Source organism: Gasterosteus aculeatus, chromosome 21 (assembly GCF_964276395.1).
Source record: "Gasterosteus aculeatus chromosome 21, fGasAcu3.hap1.1, whole genome shotgun sequence".
In the NCBI taxonomy this organism is placed as follows: Eukaryota; Metazoa; Chordata; class Actinopteri; order Perciformes; family Gasterosteidae; genus Gasterosteus; species Gasterosteus aculeatus.
The window spans coordinates 16,384,309-16,408,910 of NC_135708.1; the positions used below are offsets into that span (position 1 = coordinate 16,384,309).

The 24,602-nt window shown below is 46.8% G+C and overlaps 1 protein-coding gene across 28 annotated transcripts in view; it reads right to left on the reverse strand.

Annotated features, from left to right (window-relative positions):
* The window catches only part of kiaa1217 (KIAA1217 ortholog), a 78,768-nt gene that overhangs the window by 35,080 nt on the left and 19,086 nt on the right, over window positions 1-24,602 (reverse strand). For 20 of the 28 annotated variants that reach the window (XM_078095919.1, XM_078095917.1, XM_078095940.1 and 17 more), the window contains exon 2: window positions 1,020-1,300. In XM_078095919.1, coding sequence (XP_077952045.1) covers window positions 1,020-1,300 — 281 coding nt within the window. Of the gene's footprint in view, window positions 1-1,019; window positions 1,301-2,449; window positions 2,731-17,337; window positions 17,522-24,602 lie in introns of those variants that run through there. The other 8 variants (XM_078095927.1, XM_078095924.1, XM_078095922.1 and 5 more) reach the window with 3 other exon arrangements.

The window sequence follows — 24,602 nt, forward strand, 5'->3', positions numbered from 1 at the left end:
CGAATGTCCGTCTCGCACCTCCCCCATCGACTTGCTTTATACTTAAAAAAAAAAAAAGACTTTCTTTTGAGTAAATGCTCCAAAACAAGACTGAGTCGTGTATATTTATTAGCTGTCGTTTTGAAACTCTTTGCGTGTTTTCCACAGATTCGCAGAAACACCACATTAGTGTCCCAGAGCAGCTGTGGGAACGGAAGAGTGACAGGCAGATTTATAGGACAGACCTCACATTTAACCCGCGGCGAAAAAGGGAGAGGTGGAAATAGTTCTGCTGCAATGTTTCTACCTCAGTCCGCAGAGGGAAATAACAATACCTCAATGTCACCACACTTGGGCGTTCAAATGTCATGACATATACAGCGTGTAAGCTTTTAATTTGCACTGTCATCCATCTTCTATCTCTTTTGTCCCATTAAATGATCTGTGAAATACGTATGTGCGATATGTGGATAGTAAAAACACAATCTGCGTACGGCTTCTGCAGAAACTAACTAATCCATTGACGTGTTGTACCTTGTTTGTCCAATCTGGACACAAACCGTAGAGTGTAAACAATGATGTGCCACTGTACAGGAGGATTTGTGCCCGATTCTTTGCTTAAAGCCAAACTAACCAGCTGCTGGTGGCATTTATGTTAAGGAGTATTTCCCAAAAGGTCGACTCATTTAAATGACATTTGTGTCTCATTGGAATGTGTAGACAGTAAAACATAATACAGGATGCATATCATGAAAGGCTGTTTTACAGGTATTGCACAGATGAGTTTTACAATAACAACAGCTGATTCCCCGTAGAAACAATGCGGATGGTGTATGTAGGTCGTGAAACAAAACCAATGCCCTGAAAGATTCTAAAACCCTGTGTGGGTCCGTCACCATGTCAGACATTCATTGTAATTATTATTACCACTGCTGCGGCTTTAAAGCAAACAAACTGCACTCCATCACCTGGAAATAAACAAGACAACAAATCCCAGTCCTCCTCCCGACCCCCCCCGAGGCCTCGCTCCACCCACTGACCTGCTCTCGCAGCCGCTCCTGGTGGCCCATGATCGCCGAGGCGTGATGGGGGTACTTCTGCTTCAGGTGCTCCAGGAAGGCCTCCCTCTTCTTGTCCATGTCCGGCGGCTGCATGGCCAGGATCTCCCGGGCGCCGCGGGCTCCCCCCAACGTGTGCCTACGGGGGACGGTCCGGCTGCCTTTGGCGTCCCCCTTCGGAGTCCCATTCGGGGACGCCTGCCTGCGGCCGACGTGCTGCGCGTCCTCCGGGGACGTCACCTTCAGGTTGCTTTTGGTTTGCTCTGAGGGGGACAGAGGGGCAAGGCGTCAGGACGGACGTGGCGGAAAGCTCTTCTCTGCTACTGTAGGAAGGAAAATAGAAAACTGACTCCAAATACGCGGTAATAGCCTCTCAAACAAACATACGCCGCTGACCCAGTTCATCCTATATTCATGCTGTTACACGTCGGATGTAAATCCACAACTTAATCTGACAGGCAGAATATCGGTGATGGAGACACTGAATTGAAGCAGATGGTTTAATATAAAAGCCAAGGATATCCATCAACGTAAACACACAAATGGAGGAACACCAGAAGAGATGTTAAAGCAGCCAGACTGTTGCAACATTTAGAAGATGAGCAAAAACTGCTTGATGGAATACGTTTTATTGAGAGCTGACCTATTAATTAAAAAATATTAAATTTTAAATGCATGTATTTTTCAGAAGAGCCGACCAATACTTCTGCAAATACTCTCTACAAAGACACTTAATACTAAAAGGTGTTGGATATTTGATTTTAGGGCAGAATAAATATTAATAAATAATATAAACAATAAATATTACCTCTCTAACAAAACAATCTTTGCACGTTTTTACCTTATTTTAAATCAATCCGTGCCCGTAAATAAATAAATAATTCATCATTCTGACATCTTTACTGTGAGATTCTGCGAGAGGAGACGTGAAGTGAAGATAAGAGACAAAATAGAGTTTAGATGGAAGAGAAATGTGTACCTTTGAAAATAAAAGGAGCTGTTATGGAGTTCAGCTACTCAACCGTTTTATTTATATTTCAAGTGTTTTTTTTACTATTGTGAATTGTTTAATATGGCTTATCGTTTGTTCTCTTTCAGTCCAACATTCTTCCCCTGCAGATCTCATGTGGGAAAAAATACTTTTCAGAATGAACACAAAATCAGGCCAAAACCTTTTAGACCAAAAAAATTTGGTTGTGTTGCGTCACGATTAAGTCCGGTCAACAGAGGATCAGACCCAAACCCCCCCCCCCACGCCACTCAAGTTCAGAGCCGCAGGGCCCTCATGTACTTCCACGCCTATTTTTAACTCCCAGAAAGTTTCCCCACTGCTAACCGAACTACACTCGAACAGAACGGACTCAAACCCCTGAAGCGTCAGAACGCGGGTGGCCTGTCAGAAAGCTCATTACCTTCCCCGAGTGAACAATCTCTGCCTTCATCTGCTACTTCCTCCTCCATTGCACGCTGGGACCAACGCGCACAGCGGGACCGGGGGACGATCCGCTAACTTAGCTCGCTTAAAGATTCCAGACGGCGCTCACGTGGAAAAAAAAAAAAGAAAAAAAAGGGGGGCTTGAGATAGGCCCTGCCCCACGGGCCCAGGATAGACTGGTGGGGATTTAGAAAGTCAACCGCATTCCAGCGCCGCTAGCCCCCTCGACCCCGAGCTAAAAGCTCCCCTGCCTCCATGCTGTGGGGCTCAGGCGGAATGTAAATGTGCTTGAGGGGGGGGGGGGGGGGAGCGTTGCACAAGACGATAGAGAAAGGTGTCAGTCAAACTGTCTCACAGGCACATTAATGAATACACACACACACACACACAGTCGGTTCTTTATCGGGTCTTTGTTTTTGCAAGCCGTCTCCCGCTTAAGTCCCGATCCCCACAGAGGGCCGGGCCGGGCCGGGCCCCCCCCCCCCCCTCCCGCCAGACACGAGCAAGCACCCAAATGTGTCATAACCTACTTCTGAGCCACATCCAAACTACTCAACAGAGCGCACAGGCAGCCAGCGAACACGAGACGCAGTTATCTGATCGACGCGACAAGCGGCTGTCCTGCAGGCAGCGTGGTTTCCAATTAGGAGCCGCGCAGGACACGCCGGCCTTTGTTTGTTGGCTTCTCTGCGGTTTATTAAAAGCAACACTGTCCTATTTGCCTGCTGACAGTCAACAAACGTGCGCGCCGGCTGGAGCTAATATATATATATATATATATATGCATTATATGTGTGTGTTTATGCAAAAGAGGATGGGGTGTGGAGGGGGGGGGGGGTGATTTCTTCACATGAAAGTGACCTGATCTAAATGTGCAAGCGGAAGGCGCAGAATTTGCAGAGTGTAAGAGTGTGAACGTGAGGGGATCAATGGCCTAGTTCGTGGGCCATGTAATTGAGAGCGGTGGGGTGAGCGCATGAAGAGACACAATGCAGCAGCTGACGGGTGATGTCAAACATACGGAGACAAGTCTGCTCCCGCCCGCTATGTCTGCTTCCAGCCGCTCAGACACTCAGACCCCCAAAAAGGCAGACCGCTAACAGGCCAATCATGTAATTATACTTTGACACATAAGTTAACGTCATGCTACGCTAACACTTTAGATAGTTATCCGTAATGCTAGTCTGATTCCATGAAATGTTTTTTTTCTTGCGCAGGCTTCAAGGCCTCGAGACGCCGCGTACTTGAGGATACACATTAGTAATTTCCTTTCGTTTCCCAGAAGGATTATGCAACAACACCCAGAAAACAGGCCAGAACGTGTTGAGCAGTGGCAACGTGAGCAGCAGCTATAGCATTGCAATAAAGGCAATGCATCCTTTTTGATAAGGATTTCTCAAGCGTAATTGCTCAAAGCAGCAAAATAGAATCCACACAGTTACTTAACCCGACCTGAAAGTAGCTTTTAAATAAGAACCAGCTACATTTACATTAAATATTCAGAGGACCCAGGACCCAGAGGACGGCCGCTAGCCAACCCTCAGGCATAATCAAAGCAGCTCCGGCCAAACCAAACAATCGCGCCGCGTGGTCTCCCCCACCCGCGTCAGTGTGTCACGTGCCAAAAGAACGAACTCCCGTCTACCGAGAGTGTCACCAGAGATCCGCCAGGGAACCTCGGCGCGGCCCGACGGCTTAAGAGCGCCGCTCTCCTCCGCCAACAGCTGCCGGTGGCGAGTGAATGATGGTCCCCCCTCAGTTGAAAGACGACATGAGACACTTGCCCAGGAGCACCCAGGTGTTACGAGGAGCAGGGGGGGGGGTGGGGGTGTTTGCAGTTACTTTTCTGGTTGTCACTTCTTTATGGAGGAATGTATCCCCGTGCACACTCCCACTCTCCCCTACTATTACTGTCTCATAACTATGCAGTTGGATACAAAGCCCCGCTGTGTGCAATAAAAGCAGGGCTCACATAGCGGCACCCTGAAGCCATGAATGGCGTTACACATAACGGCGCTGCTCCACTGCCGAGTGTCCGACAGTGTTTTTATTATGTAGACGCTATCGGTGTGTCACATGATCCGTGCATGTGGAAACTGGGCCTTGTGAACAAAAAGTATCTTATTTAAATGTGATACGTATACATTGAGATGAATGCAATGCAATACATTGCAATAAGTAATTTGGACTGAGACTTTAAATCTTTTTTTAAACGTAGCCAGTGGGCTGAAATAATGATGACCCATGATGTTTGGTCGGGTCCTCACTTTTGGTCCGGACTGGTCCAATGAAAACTTCGGGAACAACTACGGGACGTATTGCAGTGGTGGGTGTTTTCATTCAGTTCAGATGAAGTATTTATTGACACTGATGTATGGAACCATCTAAGCTTTTTCTTAAATATAAATAACCTCATGTTAGCAAGCAAAGAGCATTTAACTCACATCACTCTGTGTACAACTTTTTGTGGCATTCGACTATCGTTCTTTAAAGACAATAGGTAACTACACATGTTGAAGTAACTTGGTTAAACAAAGTGAAATAATCTAATTTCATCCATTTCTTTTTTAGATACCGGCTTGCGAGAGCATCTAATGCCCAAACACCCGTTTTGTTTTTTCTTACGGCCACCTGATTCCGCGCCCTTCTTCGATTATCTCGTTACTCTCTTCCGCCCACAGTCAGCGCTGCACGCCGCCGGGCGAGGGAGTGCGTGGAGGTGAAACGCTCGCAGCTCACAGGAAAAGAGGCCGATTTCTCCACCGACCTGTCGCTGATTGCTGATGTGAAGGATAAGCGCTCTCCTTGTGCAGGTAACTGACACCGGAGTTTGCAAATACCCACCGCAATGCAGACTGGCCACATTTTTCACATCAAATTCTCACACACACACACACAGAGACTCATGCACCAACACCTGATTGCAGGAAGTATCTCACCTCCGGTCTGGGTATCGGTCAGGCTCTTTGCACGTTCAAGTCATAAAAACTACAGTTTTCGGGGATATCAACACATGTAAAACACACCACATGTGTGAAAGTGATTAATAACAAAGCGAAAGGGGAAATAGGGACCTTTAGGTGGGAGGGATTTCATTTCTAGCTTTGCCTAAGGCTCGCTGCCAAGGAGAAATGTTTGCATACGAAATCCACTAATCAGAGGAACATTATGAATGAGATGACCTTTAACCCCGAGTCGTTCCCTCCCTGGATCACTGCTTCTTTGTTTTGATTTTTGGGAGGTTGATTGTATGAGCTTCGGGTCACGATTCCTGCAGGACATCAGGCTGCAATTTGTTTCTTCCTTCATGATTTATTAGCACAGAACTGGCCTCAATGAATTCAATATGGTTTTCAAATAATTCTGTATTTCTTCCTCTCATAATTCATTTCTTTTCCCATCATTATTATACTTTTTAACTGTTTTAACAAAAAACAGCCACCCCCACACATTTCTCTGCAAATCTGGAACCGCATCCTTCTCGTCTCCCTGTGTTTACTTGACGTGTTGATTCAAGAGTGGACTCCACAGCGCGCACGTGTTCAGCCGCAGCGCACACCGGCACTCTCATGCTGTGAACTACACACAACAGATCTCGACCGTCCCCTCGATGCCCGTCCTCCACGTAGAAACACGCAACCGTCGACTCCTCCGGGAATAAAACACCATGAGATAAAGCACCGCACATGAACCACACGCACACAGTTTGAAGCTGACGAATGGAATCTCATCAGTGGCTTAAAAGTGAGGAGCCCGATTCCCGGAAGTTCTGAAACTCATTTGACTGCTCAGCACCGTGGCTGGATTTTCCTATTTTAATCTTGTTTTTGAATCTCTCCTCCACATTTGCTATCTACATACAGTAAGAATGTGTGTAGTCAGATACACAGGCGTGTTCACACCTTATGAAACAACAGAGGGGGGGGCTGCCAACCTGACAGGCCAAACGATATGAGCTACAGAAATGTGGTCTGGGGTGCAACCTAACACTGCAAAATAAAGGTTAAATACATACGTGTTACACAAGGGACTCCCAGCGTGCGGCTTTTCACTGTAGCTCGGCTCAATGAGTGAGTGGCCAAGTGCAGCAAAATCGATTTGCTGCGCTTGGCCACTCGGGGGAATTTGCTTTCAGACCGGTAGATCTTTAACAAGAGCGGAAAGTCAGCGCTCTTCCCACTGAGTAGACAACAACTCAAGTCGACAAAGTCGGTTATTCACAAGGCTGCAAAATCAACCATTTCGCCCCGGCCTCCCTCCCCTCCCTCGCCCCTGAGAGGCGCCATTGGGGCCTGTCATTGGCCCGCTTCACCCTATCAGCACAGACGCGGTGTCTTTCTGCTCCCCTGTGACGCACAATCGGGCCGGGATCAATCCGAATCAACTCGCCGGCGATCGCCTCGTCTGTTCCGGAGCTGTATTCTTGAGAGGCACTGCGTTTTCATCACGCCAGGGGGTGCTGTTGAAGATGCACCCGGCGAGATGTGGAGACGTCAGGGGGGGATTTGTGCGTTTGAGTGTGTGCGGGAACAGTTTGTTTGTGGGCCTCTCCAGTCTTGCACAAGGAAGGAAGCTCTAGTATATATATCTAGTATACTTTGCCATTTATTAACTAAGACACTAAGTGCCGCTTAATGAACCGTTGTGTTTGTTTGTGTGTCTCTGTGTGCAATTAGGTGCGTGTTTATGTGGATGCACACAAGCGCACGCGTGTTTGCCAGTAAACCCCAGCAGTGCGCACACCTCATTAACTTGTGGCTGAAGCAGGTGTAAGTCAAACTAACCACCAGTGCAGATGTCTGCCGGTCTCCCTTGACAACCGTCTCTGGGCCAACAGGGAGGCCGGCGGCGTCCTGAGGGGGAGGTACAAATAGCAGCTGGGAAGAGGACATCGTGCTACCTCTCCTCCCCCGACTAACAGAACACTTTTCTTTGTAATCTGATTCACCCCGGGTCTCGTGGTGCAGTGTCCAGTAGCGGCTGGTAGAAAATGTTCTAGGTAGAGCAATCGAGTCAATTTTAGGAAACGTTGCAGGTTGATTTAATGCAAAAGCATTAAGGTATCAAAAACACATTACTACTTTACAGTTAAATATTTAATAGTTGTTCCAACTAAAAAATAATAACACAATCCTATTTGTGTCACCCTCACAGGCAATTCAGTATAATTATATATATATATACATATATATATATATATATATATATATATATATATATATATATATACAATCAAATAATAACAACATAATATGCAAGGAGGGGGGCTTCAGGTTGCCCTCCATTGGCCAGACGCCACTGCCAGAATCTCCTCAGGAGATCCTCCACGAACTCTCTCCCCTAAAAAAAAATAACACTGGGCTTGAAAGGATCTGAAGGCTAGAAATGATTTGATTGCAGTTAATTTAATCAAACCAAATCCCCGGTGAGGGTGACTCATCTGTTGAATATCCCACCAAGTGTGACTAGAGCAAGGTATCATTGGAATGTCTTCACACTAGTGCCGTGTCACATTTAAGTTAATATTACAAATATCATATTTTTTTACATTGAGTCAGGGGGTAAATTATGTCATTTAAAATAAAAAAATGAATATTTTAATTGTTTAAAAAAAACACCAAAAACCGACATTTGTATGCATACACACAATTGGCTGGGTGGATCCAACAAAATGTTTTTCCACTAAGCCCGAAGCTGCGTGTGACTCAGGCCATGTGGTGGTGGTTTCATGCTGGACATCAGATCTGCTCACACACTCGTAACACAGAATCCCCATCAGCCAGCAGAATGTTGCCCGTCGGTATTTTGCAGAAGGAAACTGCACGAAGGGAAAAAGAGCCTCTCTCTCGTACTGTGTGCCGGTTGATAAGATATCTCCTCTCTGTTTTGGCAAGTTTTCTCTGTCAACAAATTCAAAGCAAGTGCACACAGCGAAACGCGCCCTCGCGATATCAACATGCAAAACACTCACACATAAATGCAAGTACCTAAAGTATGCCTACAGGGGATTTACGATATGGCTTACTTCACAAAAACAAACTTAAAATACTCTCTTCTTATCCGGTGATAATTAGATGGAGTAAGACCCATTTTAAGAGAAACGTTCATGCAGACACACTAAAGACTTTGCAGCACAGCCCTTAGCAAACTGAAGGAACTTTAGTGCAGCATAACTAACGTACACTCAAAGCCTATTACTACCCAAAAGACCGGGAATATCTTAATAAATACAATGATAAAGACATCATCTTTTGTAAATTCCCTTTAGGACACAGCTCAATCTACAGGTCAAACACCCCAAAACAACACTGCTCCTCGTCTTGCTGTTTAAGTTCTGTGTGCGTCAGAGAGCGGATGAAAGCGAGTGGCTCCATACGGCCCTGCGTTGGAGCGTCGAGGGCCGTTTGGAGCGGGTATGTGATGCAGGTGGTGGAGTGATGTGAAATAGGCCCCTTTCACAGGGAGCCACTGAGGATCCTGGGAACACTGGTTCCTCTGTTTTTTTAGTCTGGCTGTATGCTTTGCGTGTGTGCGAGTGGTGGGTCAGTGGGTGGACTGCATCCGGCTCTGTGGAGCAGAAGGGAACGGAGGGTTTGTGAATGTGACCAGACATAATTCGAAGGAGGGAGAAAATTCATGCATTACATGACTGTAATGGTGAAGGTGTCGAAAATTGGGAATGTTTAAGAACTACAGTCACTTAAAACCCCAAAACACTGTGTGCAATATCAAAAACTGTAACAGGATGTTACTTAGAAGATTCACAAGCTGCAGGAGATCAAGTTGATGGAAAGCAAGCGGACACCACACACTAGCGTCATTACAGTGTGGTTGCAGCAACGGACATGTTGCCACTTTCCCACAGCAGAGGACGGAAAAAAGTAAGTGCCTGCAAAGTTTAATAGTTTTACCACAGCGGGGCCGTAATGCACCGGTGCTTGGATGGTGTGTGTGGGCACAATCCTAACTTGCACAGTGCCAGTGATTGATTCTGCTCAGTGCACATGAAATAGTTACCGGGCATCACATCGCCTCCAAGTGTTATTTGCCTCTGTACTGTAATCAACTCCTTCTCTCTGCAGCACAGCAGGCTGATATAAAGGCCTCACCTATAAAAAATTATTTAAAAAAAAAATTGAGTAGTGGGTAGAACAGGAAAGGTCGACATTGGGCGTTGTTATGACGGAGGGACCTAAAGTCACAACGTTAAAGCTGATTTAATACATTTCTATGTAGGAACGATCGATCAGACTGCAAGTGAGAAGACCTCAGACATCGAGTATTTCCCACCGCAGTTGGTGGAGACCAAATCAGAGCTAAAAAGAGAGTGGAAATTGAACATCGAGATGCCCTCGAATAGATGGCAAAGACTTGCGCTGGGTTTGTTAGATGCAAAAAAAACAAATATAAAGGCAGTGATTTGGAAAGGACAATATGTTAGGAAATTATTCAGGAAGCAGAAAATAAATGTTAAAAATATATATAGTGGTACGACCATCTCAGCTTAAAAGTGATGCTCAGCACGGTAAAAAGGAAACTGGGCTATTCATGTGGACAGGGACAAAGCAGTCCCTTCAAGTGTTATTAAGTTTGTTAAATGCTAATTCCCCTAAGGCTGTGTTTAAATTAATCTGTGCTCTTTGGCGGAGGAAGGAACAGGTCTGAAATATATTTGTTGTAATACACACGAGTCTAAAAATAACCACAGGAGGAAAATACATTCTCAGACATCATGCTCTGTCAGCCGAGGGTGCCAATAGCGGCCTAGAGTTCTCCGATTGGTTAACAGTGACATCATCCCCGGGGCCGTTCCCCCTTCCCTCCTGACGATGTCATCAGTGCCGAAGCATCTCAGTGATGTAATGCAAGGAGGTACCCAAGCAGCACCCCTTCTTTCTCCCCCTTCCGCCCTCTGTGCTCTCATCCTGTTCCTTCTTTCCATCTTCATCTTTTCATTAGGCCCCTTCCGCCCATCAGCTGCACGCAGATCCTCTCTGCTCCCCAGCGCTCGGAGACAGGGCACAGGGGTTTACAGCTAAGCCCGGAGCAAATTATGAGTTCTTAAACGGCTGCTAAAAAGAAAAGGAGATTTGAAAGGAGGAGAGCATTTACATGGCCTAATCCTGTCTGTGTCCTGTAGCTGTAATTAAAATATGGATCAGAGGTGTGCCTGAAGAAATGAGAACCCAGGTGGCCATGACGTCAACAGCTCTGGATACAGAGCACACGTTTTATTCTGCAGACTTGGACGTATGCAACTACACAAAAGAGTTCTCATTCAATGAGAATGTGTGTCCAAACCTTTGACTGGGAGCGTACTTAGCCATGATGTGTAGTCCGACATCTGAGTGTTATGTCAGATTGTTTCTCTTTGATTTATTCAGACCATTTCATCTTTTGGCAAGGCCCTCACATCTGCTTTTTAATCACAGTTTGTGTGTGAGTGTGTGTGTGTGTGTCCTGGGCAAACATCCAGAGCTCAAGCGGATTAGCAAAGGGACTCTACCCTGATCAAAGCAGAGCAGAATTCAGCTCGCTGGGACGTACTGTGTAACACATAACCCCCCCGTGGAAACGATAGATGCTGCAAACCCATGCTGTCGTCCTCCAACGGCAGTGCCGCGTGGACCCTTGAAAAGGGAACGTTTCTTATATGTCTTTCCTAGACACACAAAAAAAAAATCTCTCTAGCAAGGCTGGAAATCAGAGAACTGACACTCAAACTAAGTGCTGTCATCAAGTGTGAAGTATGCAGCTGCTGCATAGAAGCTGTACTGGTTAATGGTCCAAAGTGCACTGGTGGTTTTCTGGAGAAACACAGAGCATACAATTTGTGTCCAAGACGATTTCGCTAGATGTCACAACTCTACTTTTACAAATATTTACGCCGAACGTGATTTACGGATGTTGGCAGCGAGCCGTTTGAGGGCACGCCTTCATCTCTGAAGAGCTATTTTGTGTGAACAAAGAATGAAATCCCTTGTTGTGTTGAATCCACGGAGAGTAATCACTTGACTCTCCAGTTCCCCTGAGCGTCACTCTCACTGCTCCAATCAAGCCCGTCTCCAGTGGCAACAGGGAAAAAAAACAACAAAAAAACCCTGACAAACCTGCTGCGCACAACTAACCCAGCACCACTTGGCAGACAGACAAAGGTGGAGGCGTTTTAATTCCTCCTGGAGTTGTTAGAGACAAAAGGTTAACACAGAATGAATATTGGATTCACATTTGTCAGACGGCCAAAAATGCCGATCAAACAGTCTTGCTACAAACTTCACTAAATCAATGTCAATGTTGTGCTTACACCTTGTTATGCTGCCCCTATGTGGGCATTTGGTATGACTTCTAACATCTGTAAGCATGAGAACAATGGGGGGGGGGGGATAATACATGGATTGTAGACCTGCAGCCATTAATCAGAAGCCCGACCTGATCAGCACATCTACACACAGAGGCCCTGAGAAGCTTCAGAGCGGAGTCACTTCAGGTCAGTAAGACATGCATTATGGATGCAGTTCCAGTAACTTCAGATGGAGATAGTGACTGTGATTAAGTCGTTCTCCGTCGTACTCCATCAAACTGTCTGAGCTTGACTGAGACACCAAATGGGATGCGTTCGGGGTCTAATAATAAAAAAGGGCCCCTCGCCCCCCCTCAACCAACGGCGGGATCCGTCGGCCTGAGCAGACGCCGGCGCCGTTCTGGGTAAACCCACAGGAATCTTTAACAGAGGGCGATGTGAATTGACACCTTAATACACGAACGGACCGCGTGAAGCACGTTTCCCCCTGATGCTTTGCAGGCAGCTGATCCGGTGCCCGTTCCTACCCCCCCTCTTCCTCCTCCTCCTCCCCCCGGCTCCATTATCCACACAGCGAGATGGTTATTTCACGTACGTCTCTGTGGCGAACCGCCGCCATCCACCGCCTAATGGCTCTAGCATGTGCCGAGCCGCCCATCGGCTCCAGCGGTCTCCGGTCTCGGGGAGCTGAAATGAAGCGGGGCATTGTGTTGTTGCTGCCGGGGCGGACACACACACACACACACACACTCTGGTGAAAGGAAACAAAAAAAAGAAAGCTGACGGGAAGGAAACCTCGAAACAACGCGCTAAGAAACAGGTGAGAAAGGGCACAAGGGACCGAAACTGTGTGTCGCTGCCATTATTTTAAGCTTCATGGAATTCTTGGAGAATTTCAAGGTAGAAACAGAAGCAGTGGGAATTTTTACTTTGAGCAAACCAATAACTAGCCATCGTTTTCCCTCTTTTATGGGAATGTAATGATAGATGGTAAAACTTACTTAATAGATATTATCTGAAAAGACGAGGTTCAAAAACAAATGCTGTGAAGGAGCTTTTGAGCTCAACCCCGTCACTGCCGGGCAGGCGAAAACGGAAAAATACCTTTAAATGCCTGCTATGATTTTCATGTAGAGAGACTGCTGAAATATTAGTCAAATATTTTCACACCGGGGACATATTTCACTTTTATTAACGCTGGCAGCACCACTTAAACGCATTCAGGGTACTGAGGTGAAGCAGAAGGGTAAAATACTTACTACAACATTGAAAATGTCAGGTTTTATAAGTACTTTCATAAGTCTGACGGGAGTCTGGGGACGAACCGCTCACTTGCACAGCAGTGCAGTCTGGAGCGGAAAACGCTGCAAAAATTCAACTGAAAATTTTTCCATATTCTCTTTGTTGAGTAAGAAGAAAAAAAAAGAACTGTTGAAGAACAGGTAAGAGAAATCAGTTGAAATGTTCCTTCATTATGATCAGCATGGGAACTGAGGTTTGTTTCCAGATCCAACATACGCAGCAGTCCTGGCGCCTTCAATACAAACAAGCACAGCAAACTCCACAAAAGTTATATTTAATCGCCAGTAGCATTGCAGCCTGAAAACTTTCACAGAAGGTTGCGTATCTCTCGGTGTGACGGAATCTTTTATCAACCGCAGAGCGGATTCAAAGTGTAGAAGTGTCTCGCCTGTATAATCCACCACTCCATGAATAAAGAATAAAACACATTCCGTAAACGGGTTGCAAACACAGCCACTCCTGCATAGCTGTCATTACCTTTACCCCGTCGTAGAACTTCTCTTCTGGGCCTCATTCCATATTTTTTAAATGGTCTAGTCTGTTTATCAGACACGTGTAGACGGCAGGTTTCCTTAAACTGCAGAGCTCAGGTAGCTGCCGCTTTCCGAGAATAGCTCGGCTTAACGAAAAAAACACCCAGAGTGTCACAGGCTTTGCAGAATATTTTCAGCAGTACGACTCGTGTAATCTCAACTGTGGCTAATTGAGAGTGCACCCAGTTTGTTTGTCAGGCGGAGGGGTAATTAGGCTTTGGTGAGCGGCCATTTTGGTCAAAGGAGGACATAAGAGAGATGGCATCTAAGGAAAAAGGGGGGTAAGCTACTGCAGGTTGTTTAATAGCTAAATCCATATTAATTGGGATTAGGCAGCTTTAAAGATTCAAACTAAAGACTTTTCTTAATTAACGCCGCTTCACGGGGACAGAAACGTGAGTACTAAAGCGTGAGAATGACCTGTCCAAATAAGGACATCTGTAGATTACATATGTTCTGCTGCACTTCATCCCTCCCTCTAGAATCCGCTCGGGCCTCCTTAGATCGTGTCACTCTCGTCACTCCTCTTGTCATTTTGCCTCGTGATCTATTTGCTCGGAGGCCGGAGGGACGGTTGAAGACGGATGGGCCAAAACATGTGTCCACAAAGCACGCCTGTCCCCGGACAAAGCGGCCCCTGCTACGTGATTGTGTGTCGTGGGAGGCACCACGTGAGAGGCGGAGGGATGTTTACATTGGGAGGGGGGGTGGGGGGGACCAGGGTGGGGGTTAATAAGCGACTGAAGAGCGTCCACTTCAGCCTCCCCCGCCTCTGTCTGTGGGCGCGGAAACATTTGTCTCGCTCCCCCTTCTCATCAACACCAGAGTGACGGGAGAAGAGACGGTCAGACAAGCGGCTCCACTGAAGTGCATGAATGCTGCGAGTGAAGAAGACACTGTTTGCTGAAGAATGAAGAGCAATGGAGTCTTCTTTCTGTGGGCTCCACCCAGTTTGGGGTTGATCTAAGGTGACATGTAGTGGAGAGGCCTTCCAAAAAAAAAAAAAATTTAATTTCATGTCTCGGCAAAAATTTCCATTAGGTCCGGCAGCATCCGACGTCACGACAGGAAGCGTGATTCTCCTCTGTGGATTATCCCCGTCACGGCAAAGCCGACAGCATCCGCTGCAGCCTAACATGAGCTCGTTGCCCAACAACATTTGGAATATTGCTGCCTCAGAACTCTCTTTTCTGCTCGTAATATTTCTTCCAATGGCTGAAAAAAAAACCAATCCATTTCCACTCAGACTAATTGTGAATATCAAATAAAAAGGACACAAAGGAAATGAGTGTCTGAGTTGATCAGTACTATTTTTACTATGAATGACTAAGTGCCTAAGTAAAATCATTTTCTGCCGGCACATTTCTCTGTACAAGGCATGGAAGTGACATTAGCAGGTGGTTTAAAAGTAACTTTAATTCCAAGAGAAATGCAAAAAGTCTATAAGTGTGTGTGTGTGTGTGATACAAGTGGCTTATCGGCTTATTTTATGGGCGGCCAAATACTCGAAGGCATTATAATTTTGCAGGAATAAAAGGTTTTCGAAAGGGAGTCTGTTACACAGAATAGGGTTTACCTCAAAATAAGGTCACAACAACTAGAAGTCAATTAATACGACTGAGATTGTATCCGATTAGACACTGCAATCATCCCCACCTCTATTAGACTACTAGAATGGTCTTGGCCGTAAGGACGGCTTCAGGTCCAAGCGGCTGAAACGATAGGAAATCTTGATGGAGGTTGAGATCCGGTTTTCACAGCTTATTGAGAACTAAACGCGCCATAGGAAAATCTAGCTATGACGTGATTTATGTCATATTATACTCTATTTCTGCCAACACCAACAGCGGCTGAAATTAAAGCTCCGAAATGACGTTCGATCAAAGCCTGACGCTCAATGAGGCTCGAGTTGGCTGGGGGCCCAACGAGGGGGGTGACTATGCAGACAGGTCGAGCAGGAGAAACACCTGGTCAGCCCCTTAAACACCCCCCCCCCCCCCCCCCCCCGCCCTCCACATACCGAGGTGTGTTTCCACCGAGCTCAATGTCCCATGGCAGCCATCAGAGCTCCACAGCTGCAGATTTACATCAGTTGATACGCAGGTCCGGCGCTCAGATCCAGAGCGGTCTAGCAAGGCAACGGAGTGGTCCAAACCACCACCACCGCCGCGATCATCAGACGGAGGTATGCACGAGGTGAGGCGCAACTGCGTTTGTTATAAAAGAAAAAAAAACACAAAAAAGAGTCACATGCTTGCACTTAGTCAAATCGCTCGGCTGAATTTAACTGGCAGCCAAAGCGCAAATTGGCCACTTGCGACGCCAGCAAAGCACAGATAAAACTCGTGAGAGACATTTGGAGGCTGTCAGGGTGCCGGTACGAGTCTCGGGGGGGGCTCTGCTGTGGCGTGCGAGGGCGCGACGCTCGTTTGTTGTTCTGACGAGAAATTCCTCCCCGACCGGTTCACCGTCCCCTCCAGCACAGGAGCTGAAGACGACGTTGCTGAAAGAGACGCGAGCAACCCCACCCGGCTACGAACACCTTCACGTTCGCCACGTTCCCGCGTTCCCCCCGGGATCGGCGAGCTGCCTCGGCGTGTTATTTTGTCCGTTGAGCCACAGTTAAAATGGGGGCAGAGGGGCATGAGTCTGTGCCGTTGGGTTTATATGTCAGCATTTGGCTTAAGGTGCTCAGATTGAACGACCAAATATGGACGTTGATTTCGTGGATCGTCTTCTCTTTATTTATCTGAATAGCTGGCAAGTTTAATGGTGGTAAAAAAAAAAAGGTACATTCTAAAGTATAATTTCGTGCTTGGAGAGGCCCCTCTTTTCCAGATGTAAATCTCCTCGACAGTGGAAAAAGTTCCAGCGGTGTTGCAGAGCTCCAGACTGGAAAATGAGCTTGTTAAGGGAGAACAATGCTTAAAATGCCATTTTATTTGCAGTTAGGCGTAGACGTGACCCTCAGTTACAAAGAGATCATTAATCACATGCAGTAAAACAGTTTACTGCAGGTGAGCAGGACGGTCCCTCCGCAGACACGTACCGACATCGATGTTCACTTTGAGCGGAGGATTGCAGCGTCTCCCCGGCGGGTAGTTTCACAATCCATTTAATCCTGAGAGCAAACAGCAGCGAACATGCGAACATCTGACATCCACTACTCATCTACAAATGTCACTCCTCTCTGTGATCTTTAAAAAAAAAAAGGGAGATACGGAGTGAAAAAGATTTTTCAAGAGGTGTTTTGAGCCGTGGTTGAATCGCTTGTGCCAGAACACTGTTTTGTGAGAGTGACTGTGATGTTTTCAAGTTCTGCATCTCATGGTCTGACCCTCACCACTCGACTCCCTCATTAGCTTAATTAGACACACACACACACACACACACACACGTTAGATGGTCCCCTTTCTGCTTCACACACTGAATGGCTGGCTGCCGTTCAAGCCTCACAAACACAACTATGCAAAAACAAGCGGCTTTCAGAGCCTGTGGAAACCACCAGAAACCATCGGCACCCACGGACCACCGACACGGCGCCGTGGTGCCACTCTGGAGATCCTCCGAGATCTAAGACGACGAGATCACTCTGCAGGTCACGGCAACACGGTAAAAAACACACACAGTAGAAAAAAAGCGAGTGTCGTTGGTCCTCATATAGACGCCCCCCCCCCCCCCCCCCCCATCTGTGTGAGGGAGCTTCTCCGCCTGCGAGATGCGACTCACCTCACCTTTCTCCTCTGGCTCGCTGCGATTCAGTCCTGATGGAGGAAGTCTGTGACACGACCCAACTAACGCACCCTCGCAGTCCCAAACTTTTTGCTCTCTCGCCCGCTCTCTCTCTCTCCCCCGGCAGATCTGCACACTTCCCTCTACTCCCCCTTCCCTCCCCCTCCCTCGCTTACTTCGGCACTTCCTGGGTTGTTGTTTATGCTCCAATCAGGCCATCCAAGAAACAGCCGCAGCCTTCAGCCCCCCCCCCCCCCCGCCTCCTCTCCTTCAGCCATTGTTAACGGGGGTTTTGTCACATGTACATGACTGTGTGTGTGTTTGACTCTCGACCAAGAGGGAACCTCTCGCCGCTAAACTCAAAGGCTGAGTGAGCAAACTACGAGGGCTGCAGAGAAACACATGGAGGGGGGCTTCCTAACCAGAGATACACTTTTTCTGGCATGCAGAAAAGGGGCGCGGGAGGGAGGATGGGGGAGAGAGAGGAGGGGGGGGGCGGGGGAGTGCCTGAAACTTTCACTCCCAAATCCAACAGCTTGTTGTTACAAACCGCAAACGAGGCTCAGCCCATCATCGCCCCCGGAGAGCCCCAGAGCTCCGTCTCCAGCACGAGGCGCCTCTCCAGCAGCCTGCCCAGGGCCCCCACCCCCCTCCACCACCACCACCACCACCACACACCTCCACCCCTTCCCCCTTAAAGCCTTTGCCTCCACTTCACACATTCGCGGAGCTGCGAGCACAGGCGGGCCAGCTCACCACCGGCTTTTGGGTGAAATTTAAAAAAAATGGTGAAGGTGTGATGCGGGGGGGGTGCTGGGTAGCGAGGTCGAAAGGTGACGCGCTGGAGGAGGCAGGTTGGCTGCAGCACACTGACCTTTTATTGGGGGAGACTGACTCTGTACATTTGGTTGCCCCTCATAAAATACTTCCATAACAAGTCTGGTCTGACTTCTTTACAGAGACCGATACCGAGTGCAAAGAGCTCAACCACCAACTAATATTACACATGATCGTCCCTAAACCTGCCTGTTCTCCTACAAACGGCCTTCTGCTCTGAATGCCATTGGCTCAGTCAGCCAGGCGGGCCGCGCTCAGGAAGCGTTCATCCTCTTGTTTAGTCTGGGCACCATGTGTCGGGGGGGGGGAGCTCCGCAGACCCCTCCTCACAGAAAATCACCACACTGACAGACACGACCGGGACGTTTTGCAACACTGTGGTTCACTGTTGGTGGCGGCCAATGCGAAACTGGTGGAAAGAGAAAAAACCGGACACTCCCGGCGCGGCTCAGGTGTGTCAGCGCGGAGGCTTTTCTGCATCCGCCTCAGTTTCTTTGGCCGCTTTAATAAAGGAGGGAAAACAGATGTTGACTCAGAGCAAAGAGTCCTTTGTGAAGCAGACAACAAGAGGCAGGTGGAAGGAATGCACACCGTGCAGCTGTGTGAAAAGGGTGAATGCTATTTGACGCCACGTGCAAGTGGAAATGCCTTGACGTCACTTTCTTCCTGCAGGAACAATATAAACAGGGCACAGTTTGAATAATCCCATGGGGCTAAATCCCTCCATTGCTGAAGAGAGACCCAGACAAAAATGAGGGGAGAGGGGGAGACAAAATAAATCAAAACGTTTGGGGATTTAACAGCGAGGAAGCAGGCGGGGGGGGGGATTACACCTGCCGCTCTTCAGCTCGGAGCCGATCGGAGGAACCGATCCCGCCGCGTCGGCCCCGTCGGGCGCGCCTCAAAGCGCCACCGCGCTCGTATACCTTTACTTGGGTTTGCTTTCAGGGACTCAAACGTCAAAAGCCGCAGAAAGCAAACGCGGCTTGGCCATGTCAAAGACGGGCGAAAGAAAAAAGGTGGAAAGGACGGAGAAAAGCTTCTCTACGTCACTTATAGCAACATGTTAGATGGAGATAAGTTCATTTGCCTCAATATAACAATATAATATAACAAATGGTCCTTTTGTGTGTTGCTTTTTTTATCTCAACCATAAAAGGTTTAACAGTCAAAGTTATTGCTGCCGAGTCACATTCACTTCAGAGATTTCAGAGTCAGTGTCTCACATCAGGTTTTGGTTTCCAGGGCAAGTTTCCCCCCGAAGTGATATAGAGCGTAAGAAAAAAGAGGCACCAAAGGCCTCGGGCTGCATTCCACCCAGATCCCACTGCACCCGATGGACCAAAGTGCCCTTTTCATACATTCAGCCTGAAATCATCCAAAGCCCCGATGCGCCGCTGCTCTCCATTTCAAAGCCAGTTTCATAATCTCCAACGCGGCGGTTGGAGAGTTTCGCCGGTGGCCACAATTGCAGCCGCTGGTCTGGATCTCTGAGTCAGCGTCGAACGCGCCCGAAGCGCACAAAAGACAAATGTTACTTAAGTCCCGGGTTGATTACTTGCAAAGTATCGAAGCGATACCAAAAACCGACGCGGCACATGACTCGACGTGGCAGCCATGGCGAGTCTGCCTGCCATTACGGATTCAACGCGTGGGATAAAGCTGAACAGCTATTAATTAAATAACTTGATCACAGCCCCCCCCCCCACGTCACGGGAATGGGAAGTGAGAGGTGTGAGATCAGAGCCGGGCCGAAAGAAGCGAACGTGGCACTATGAGGCCATGTCGGATTCCCCCGCCGTCCGCCGCGCCAGTGACGGAGAGGAATCACATCCACGAAGACGTGATTGGACAGATTACGTCCTTGAGAGAATGCGAGCGCATCCCTCCGTGGTGAGGACCTCAATCAGTCCTCCAGGCAGAACAATCCTCGGGGATGAAGATGACGGCCCGGACTTGGTAAACAAAGAGGGGTCCAGAGATTAACAAAGCAGAGCGTAGACGCCAGATGCAGAGGCAGCCGGTCAGCAGGCAATCTGAACATCAGAAGCCGACTCCTTCTCAATATATCGGGACAGAAGAAATTCCTTAGTGAGAACTATCTTAAAAGTAAGTGAGGAAATCGCTTCTGCCGCTCAGCAACTATGTCAGAATGCCCTTGAGTCAAGCCGTCAGTTGTTACGAGAATGTAATTACAGACGGGACAAAGGGACTCGTGGTGATGCAGCAATAACAGTAACCGTGAATATATACCCATTTATGTTGTTGTTTAAATTAGCATGATATAATAATAATTGTATTTGGCTCATAAGTGCACTTGGTACACGCAGTATTTTCTGCTGCAATATAAAATAATAAGAATTTAAAATTGACCATATGTTCCATGTATTGTAAAAAGAAAAGTGAGTAAATATGCTTCCCTATAAGCAAGAGTCTAATAGATTTAGCTGCATTTCTGCATCTGCCGTTTTGAACATTTGGCATGCGAAACACGTCTGCATGGATTTTTTTAGTTCAACGGGCCCTAAATAAATAAGCCTATCAATAAAAGCCTCCTTTATTGCTTCTCTGCAATCATTTTCTACAATGAATAATGAATGGTTGCTCATCAAAGTAAATGCCAGCTGTCATATTGTGAACTGTCTCAATCGGCAACTTAGCATTCGTCTCTTGACTTTCCATTGATATTAGACAGCCGGCCTGCCTGTCAAAAGCTTTCAGAGGATCACACAACAACAAACAAATGTGTTTATGAAATATGCAGCACTGAGAAACATTTGGTCCTGATCCCAATTAATATTCTGTCTCCATGAACATAAAGAGAACCAGAGGGAAGCATTAGCTTTACTTGCTTAACACATAAACGGTACATCAATGTTTAAAGCCATCTATAAAATATCTACGATACGTCACTATTATTATTATTATTATTATGAGTCTCAAACCTCTGATACGCCAAAGAGATCGGGATCGGCCTGTTGGTTGGGAAGAAACAACCAATACCAAACTAAATATTCTGATTTAAAATATTCTTCCGTTGTTTCTCGCCGTTTCAAAAGTATAATAACAATGGGTTTACGTCTTTTATTCCAGTTACTTGGTTGATGTGTTCTTCTATCAGGCTCCCGCTGTTCCCAGACTGATGAAATATTCGCCCCCTTTGATGTAATTATTATGATGAAGTGCAATAAGCGTGGTAGGATTGGAGGTTAAAAAGAAAAGGGGGAAGAAGGAGAATCTGGAGAAACGGACGTCATGTGAGTCACGGTTTTAGCTGCTTAGCTGGAAAGCATGAATGTTTTACCGATGACTTCATCACAAAGCCGTGTTATTCCCCTGAAGAAAAATCTACAGATTTAAGTGTGTGTGTGTGTGTGTGTGAGAGACACTGGGGGAGTACATTTGATCCCCGATTCAATGTTCCGACTGTTTAATACTGTAAAAATGTGCCAAAGATCCTCAGAGGCACAGGGCGGCTTTCGTATTCATGACGAAAAATGGAAACTGCCCCAAAAGTGAAGTTTTTAATCACAGCAGCAGGGTTAGAAAGGAGTAAGCGTCAAATGGAACTGCAGCGCGGGCATTCCAATGACTCGAGTTCAAGCGGACGTCCCATTAGCTGTACAGCTGGGGGCGCTACACGCCACGAGCTATCCAAACTCTCCGGCACGGAGCGGAAGAACCCGGCCGCGCTCCCACTGACGCCCGAGCCTGGAGCGCGGCCCGGGGGCGTGATGACGCGACGTGGACGGAAACCCTGCTCACCATCACCAGCTGAGGAGGAGACGTTCCACATGCGGCCAGGAAGTCTGTTTTATTTCCACTTTAAAGAAGCACAAAATACGGCGCAGCGGGCATAAATCTTTCTCTGTATCGTGTAAACAGCACACGCGCTCCGTGTTTTACTGCACAGGCATGTTTGGCCTAAAGGCCCACTGAATATTTATACTCAGTTACTGTGTATTATCAAAGGGCAAAAGAAAGTGTGATTTCAGAAAAATGTCTTAAAAATGTCTTCTTTTTTTCACCTTCATTTGAAGGAACTCATTAAGCAGCAAATTATAATTCAGTGCAAGTGGGTCACGGTGATCTTAATGGCTTCTGAGCGGGATGAGGGTGTTCTCTGCATCTGACACTCATTATGTCAACTATGACAGGCCGAGACCTTCGCCGAGCACATGACGATTAAATCACAATGTGTGTCTGTTCTGTTGGCAACGCAGGTACATTTAAAATGACTCAATTATTTTTGGATGAGCCGCGGTTCCGCGCGCACACACACACACACACACACACACACACACACACACACACACACACAGTTATTAAGCGACGGGAGTTTGCGGCACATCAGCACAGCGCCGTTAAAGAGCAGGCACAGCTGTCGTAGCCGTAAGGTCGGGAACCTTCCTCTGAGATCTTACTCGCTGCTGGGAAGTTGACAATGTAAGAGGGGCTGATTAAATCCTCCATAACAACCACACGGGTAACTAGAACTAAACTAGAACTAAACGCGCTTTTATCACGTCTCGTTCCACATGGGCCCGTTATTAAATTCACGTAATCACGTTGATATATTCCCCTGACTGAAGTGCACATCACACCCTCACCACTGAAATTGCAAGTCCACACACACACACACACACACGGACACACACGGACACAGACGGACACAGACGGACACAGATGAACCATGACCAAAAAGAACGCCACTGCAATTTGCTTGAATTTATCATCTTCATTTGACAGCCACGCGCTCTGTTCCTTGTCCATGACAGAGAGAGAGAGAGGGAGAGAGGGAGAGAGAGAGAGAGAGAGAGAGAGAGAGAGAGACCTATACATCACTCAGATTTAATGCTGCCCCATTCTGCTCAGCACCCTTATCGCATGGTGTACATCATCAATAATCTTTACGAGCCACTGTGCCCGGGCTAAAACACAATGTGTGCGGCTCCTGCAGGAACCACAGACCTTTAACCCAGGCAGCATCTTAAGAGCATTTTTTCCAACTGTAACTGCATCACAACATTAAAAAAAGGCCATTTAGAATGAAATAAAGTTCTCTGGTAGAAAAGAGGAAATTCAACACAGGATGCTGATTGACTAATAAGGGTTTGCTGCATTATATTTGAAACAGACTAATGTTGTTCACTATAGTTTACAAATTAAAAGTGCAAGCAGTATTGTGGGAGATTAAAATAAGTCTCCCAGGCAGTAAAGCGGCAAAGAAAACAAAAGAGCACAGAAGGGAGGAAAATCAAAAAACGGCCGTGGTGCTTCAATCAGACATGCACGATGCTTCTATTTTTGGATTTGAAACTAGCATTTACTGAGCAGAGAGAGGAGACATCCTACTCCGGCGTGGATATGACATATCAATTTCCCTGCGCAGAGTTTAGGGATCAACCGGGAAAGCACAGAGTGCCTTTCCGCTCCTCGACGAGGATTAAAACAATTACTCTCTTGCTCGGGTTGTTCTTGCGTGACCATACACACCACAACTACAACTATGCATTCAAGAGGTGCCTCAATTTGATAAAAGCTTAGAAATTGACACCAGGAAATAAAAAAAATCTCCCACTGTAATATATAATTGTGCATAGTTTTTATCCTGCCGCTCCTCGGTCTTCGGCCACATCACATGCTGCAGTCATCCGACTCTCCCGGTAGCTCACCCATGGTGGATCATGTGGTCCTACACACCAGGCGGGCAACCCCCTAAATCAGGAAAGCGAAGCCAACGAAGCCTGATTAAATAGAAGTCAATGTGAAAATCATGTTTGGCCGTGGTAAAAAAAAAAAAATCGTTGATTTAATTACTCCAATTTAGAGTTAAATAGGAGACAGAGTTGTCTAGTCTGGGTGTCCGCTGTGTTTAAAGTTCAAAGTCGGTCATAAGATCTTGGTTACTTAAAAATGTTAGATTCAGAGTTTGGTTTTACTGAGCTGGTTTTAACTCTATCGTGTCAACTCTGGTGACAATTTCAGGACATGTAAAAGTTAAATGAGAAGCTAAATTTCATGCTCATGCCAAGTAAGTACCGAGCTGGATTCTGGAGGTAATTAGCTTAGCTTAGCATTAAGACTTAAAACAGGCACAAACAGCTAACCCTGCTATGTCGAAGGTTTTAAAATATATCAACAAATGCCTCTTTGATTGTATTCTTTATTGATTACAGTTAGGAAAGAGAAAAGTAAAAACCAAACAGGTATCCCACGTTTTGTAACTACTACTTTTAAGCTAACCCCTCACTTTAGCCCCACAGTCTTTTGGGCCCTGCTAGGTCACTAAACAGCGGTTAAACCGGTTACAACCACACCTTGTTTAACATTTGGTTGCTTGCTTTATCTTTCGGTTTGTTTGTGTAACGAAAAAAGGTTGTCAGACTAGTTTTCCACCCGCTTCCATCTTTCGATGCGTGCTG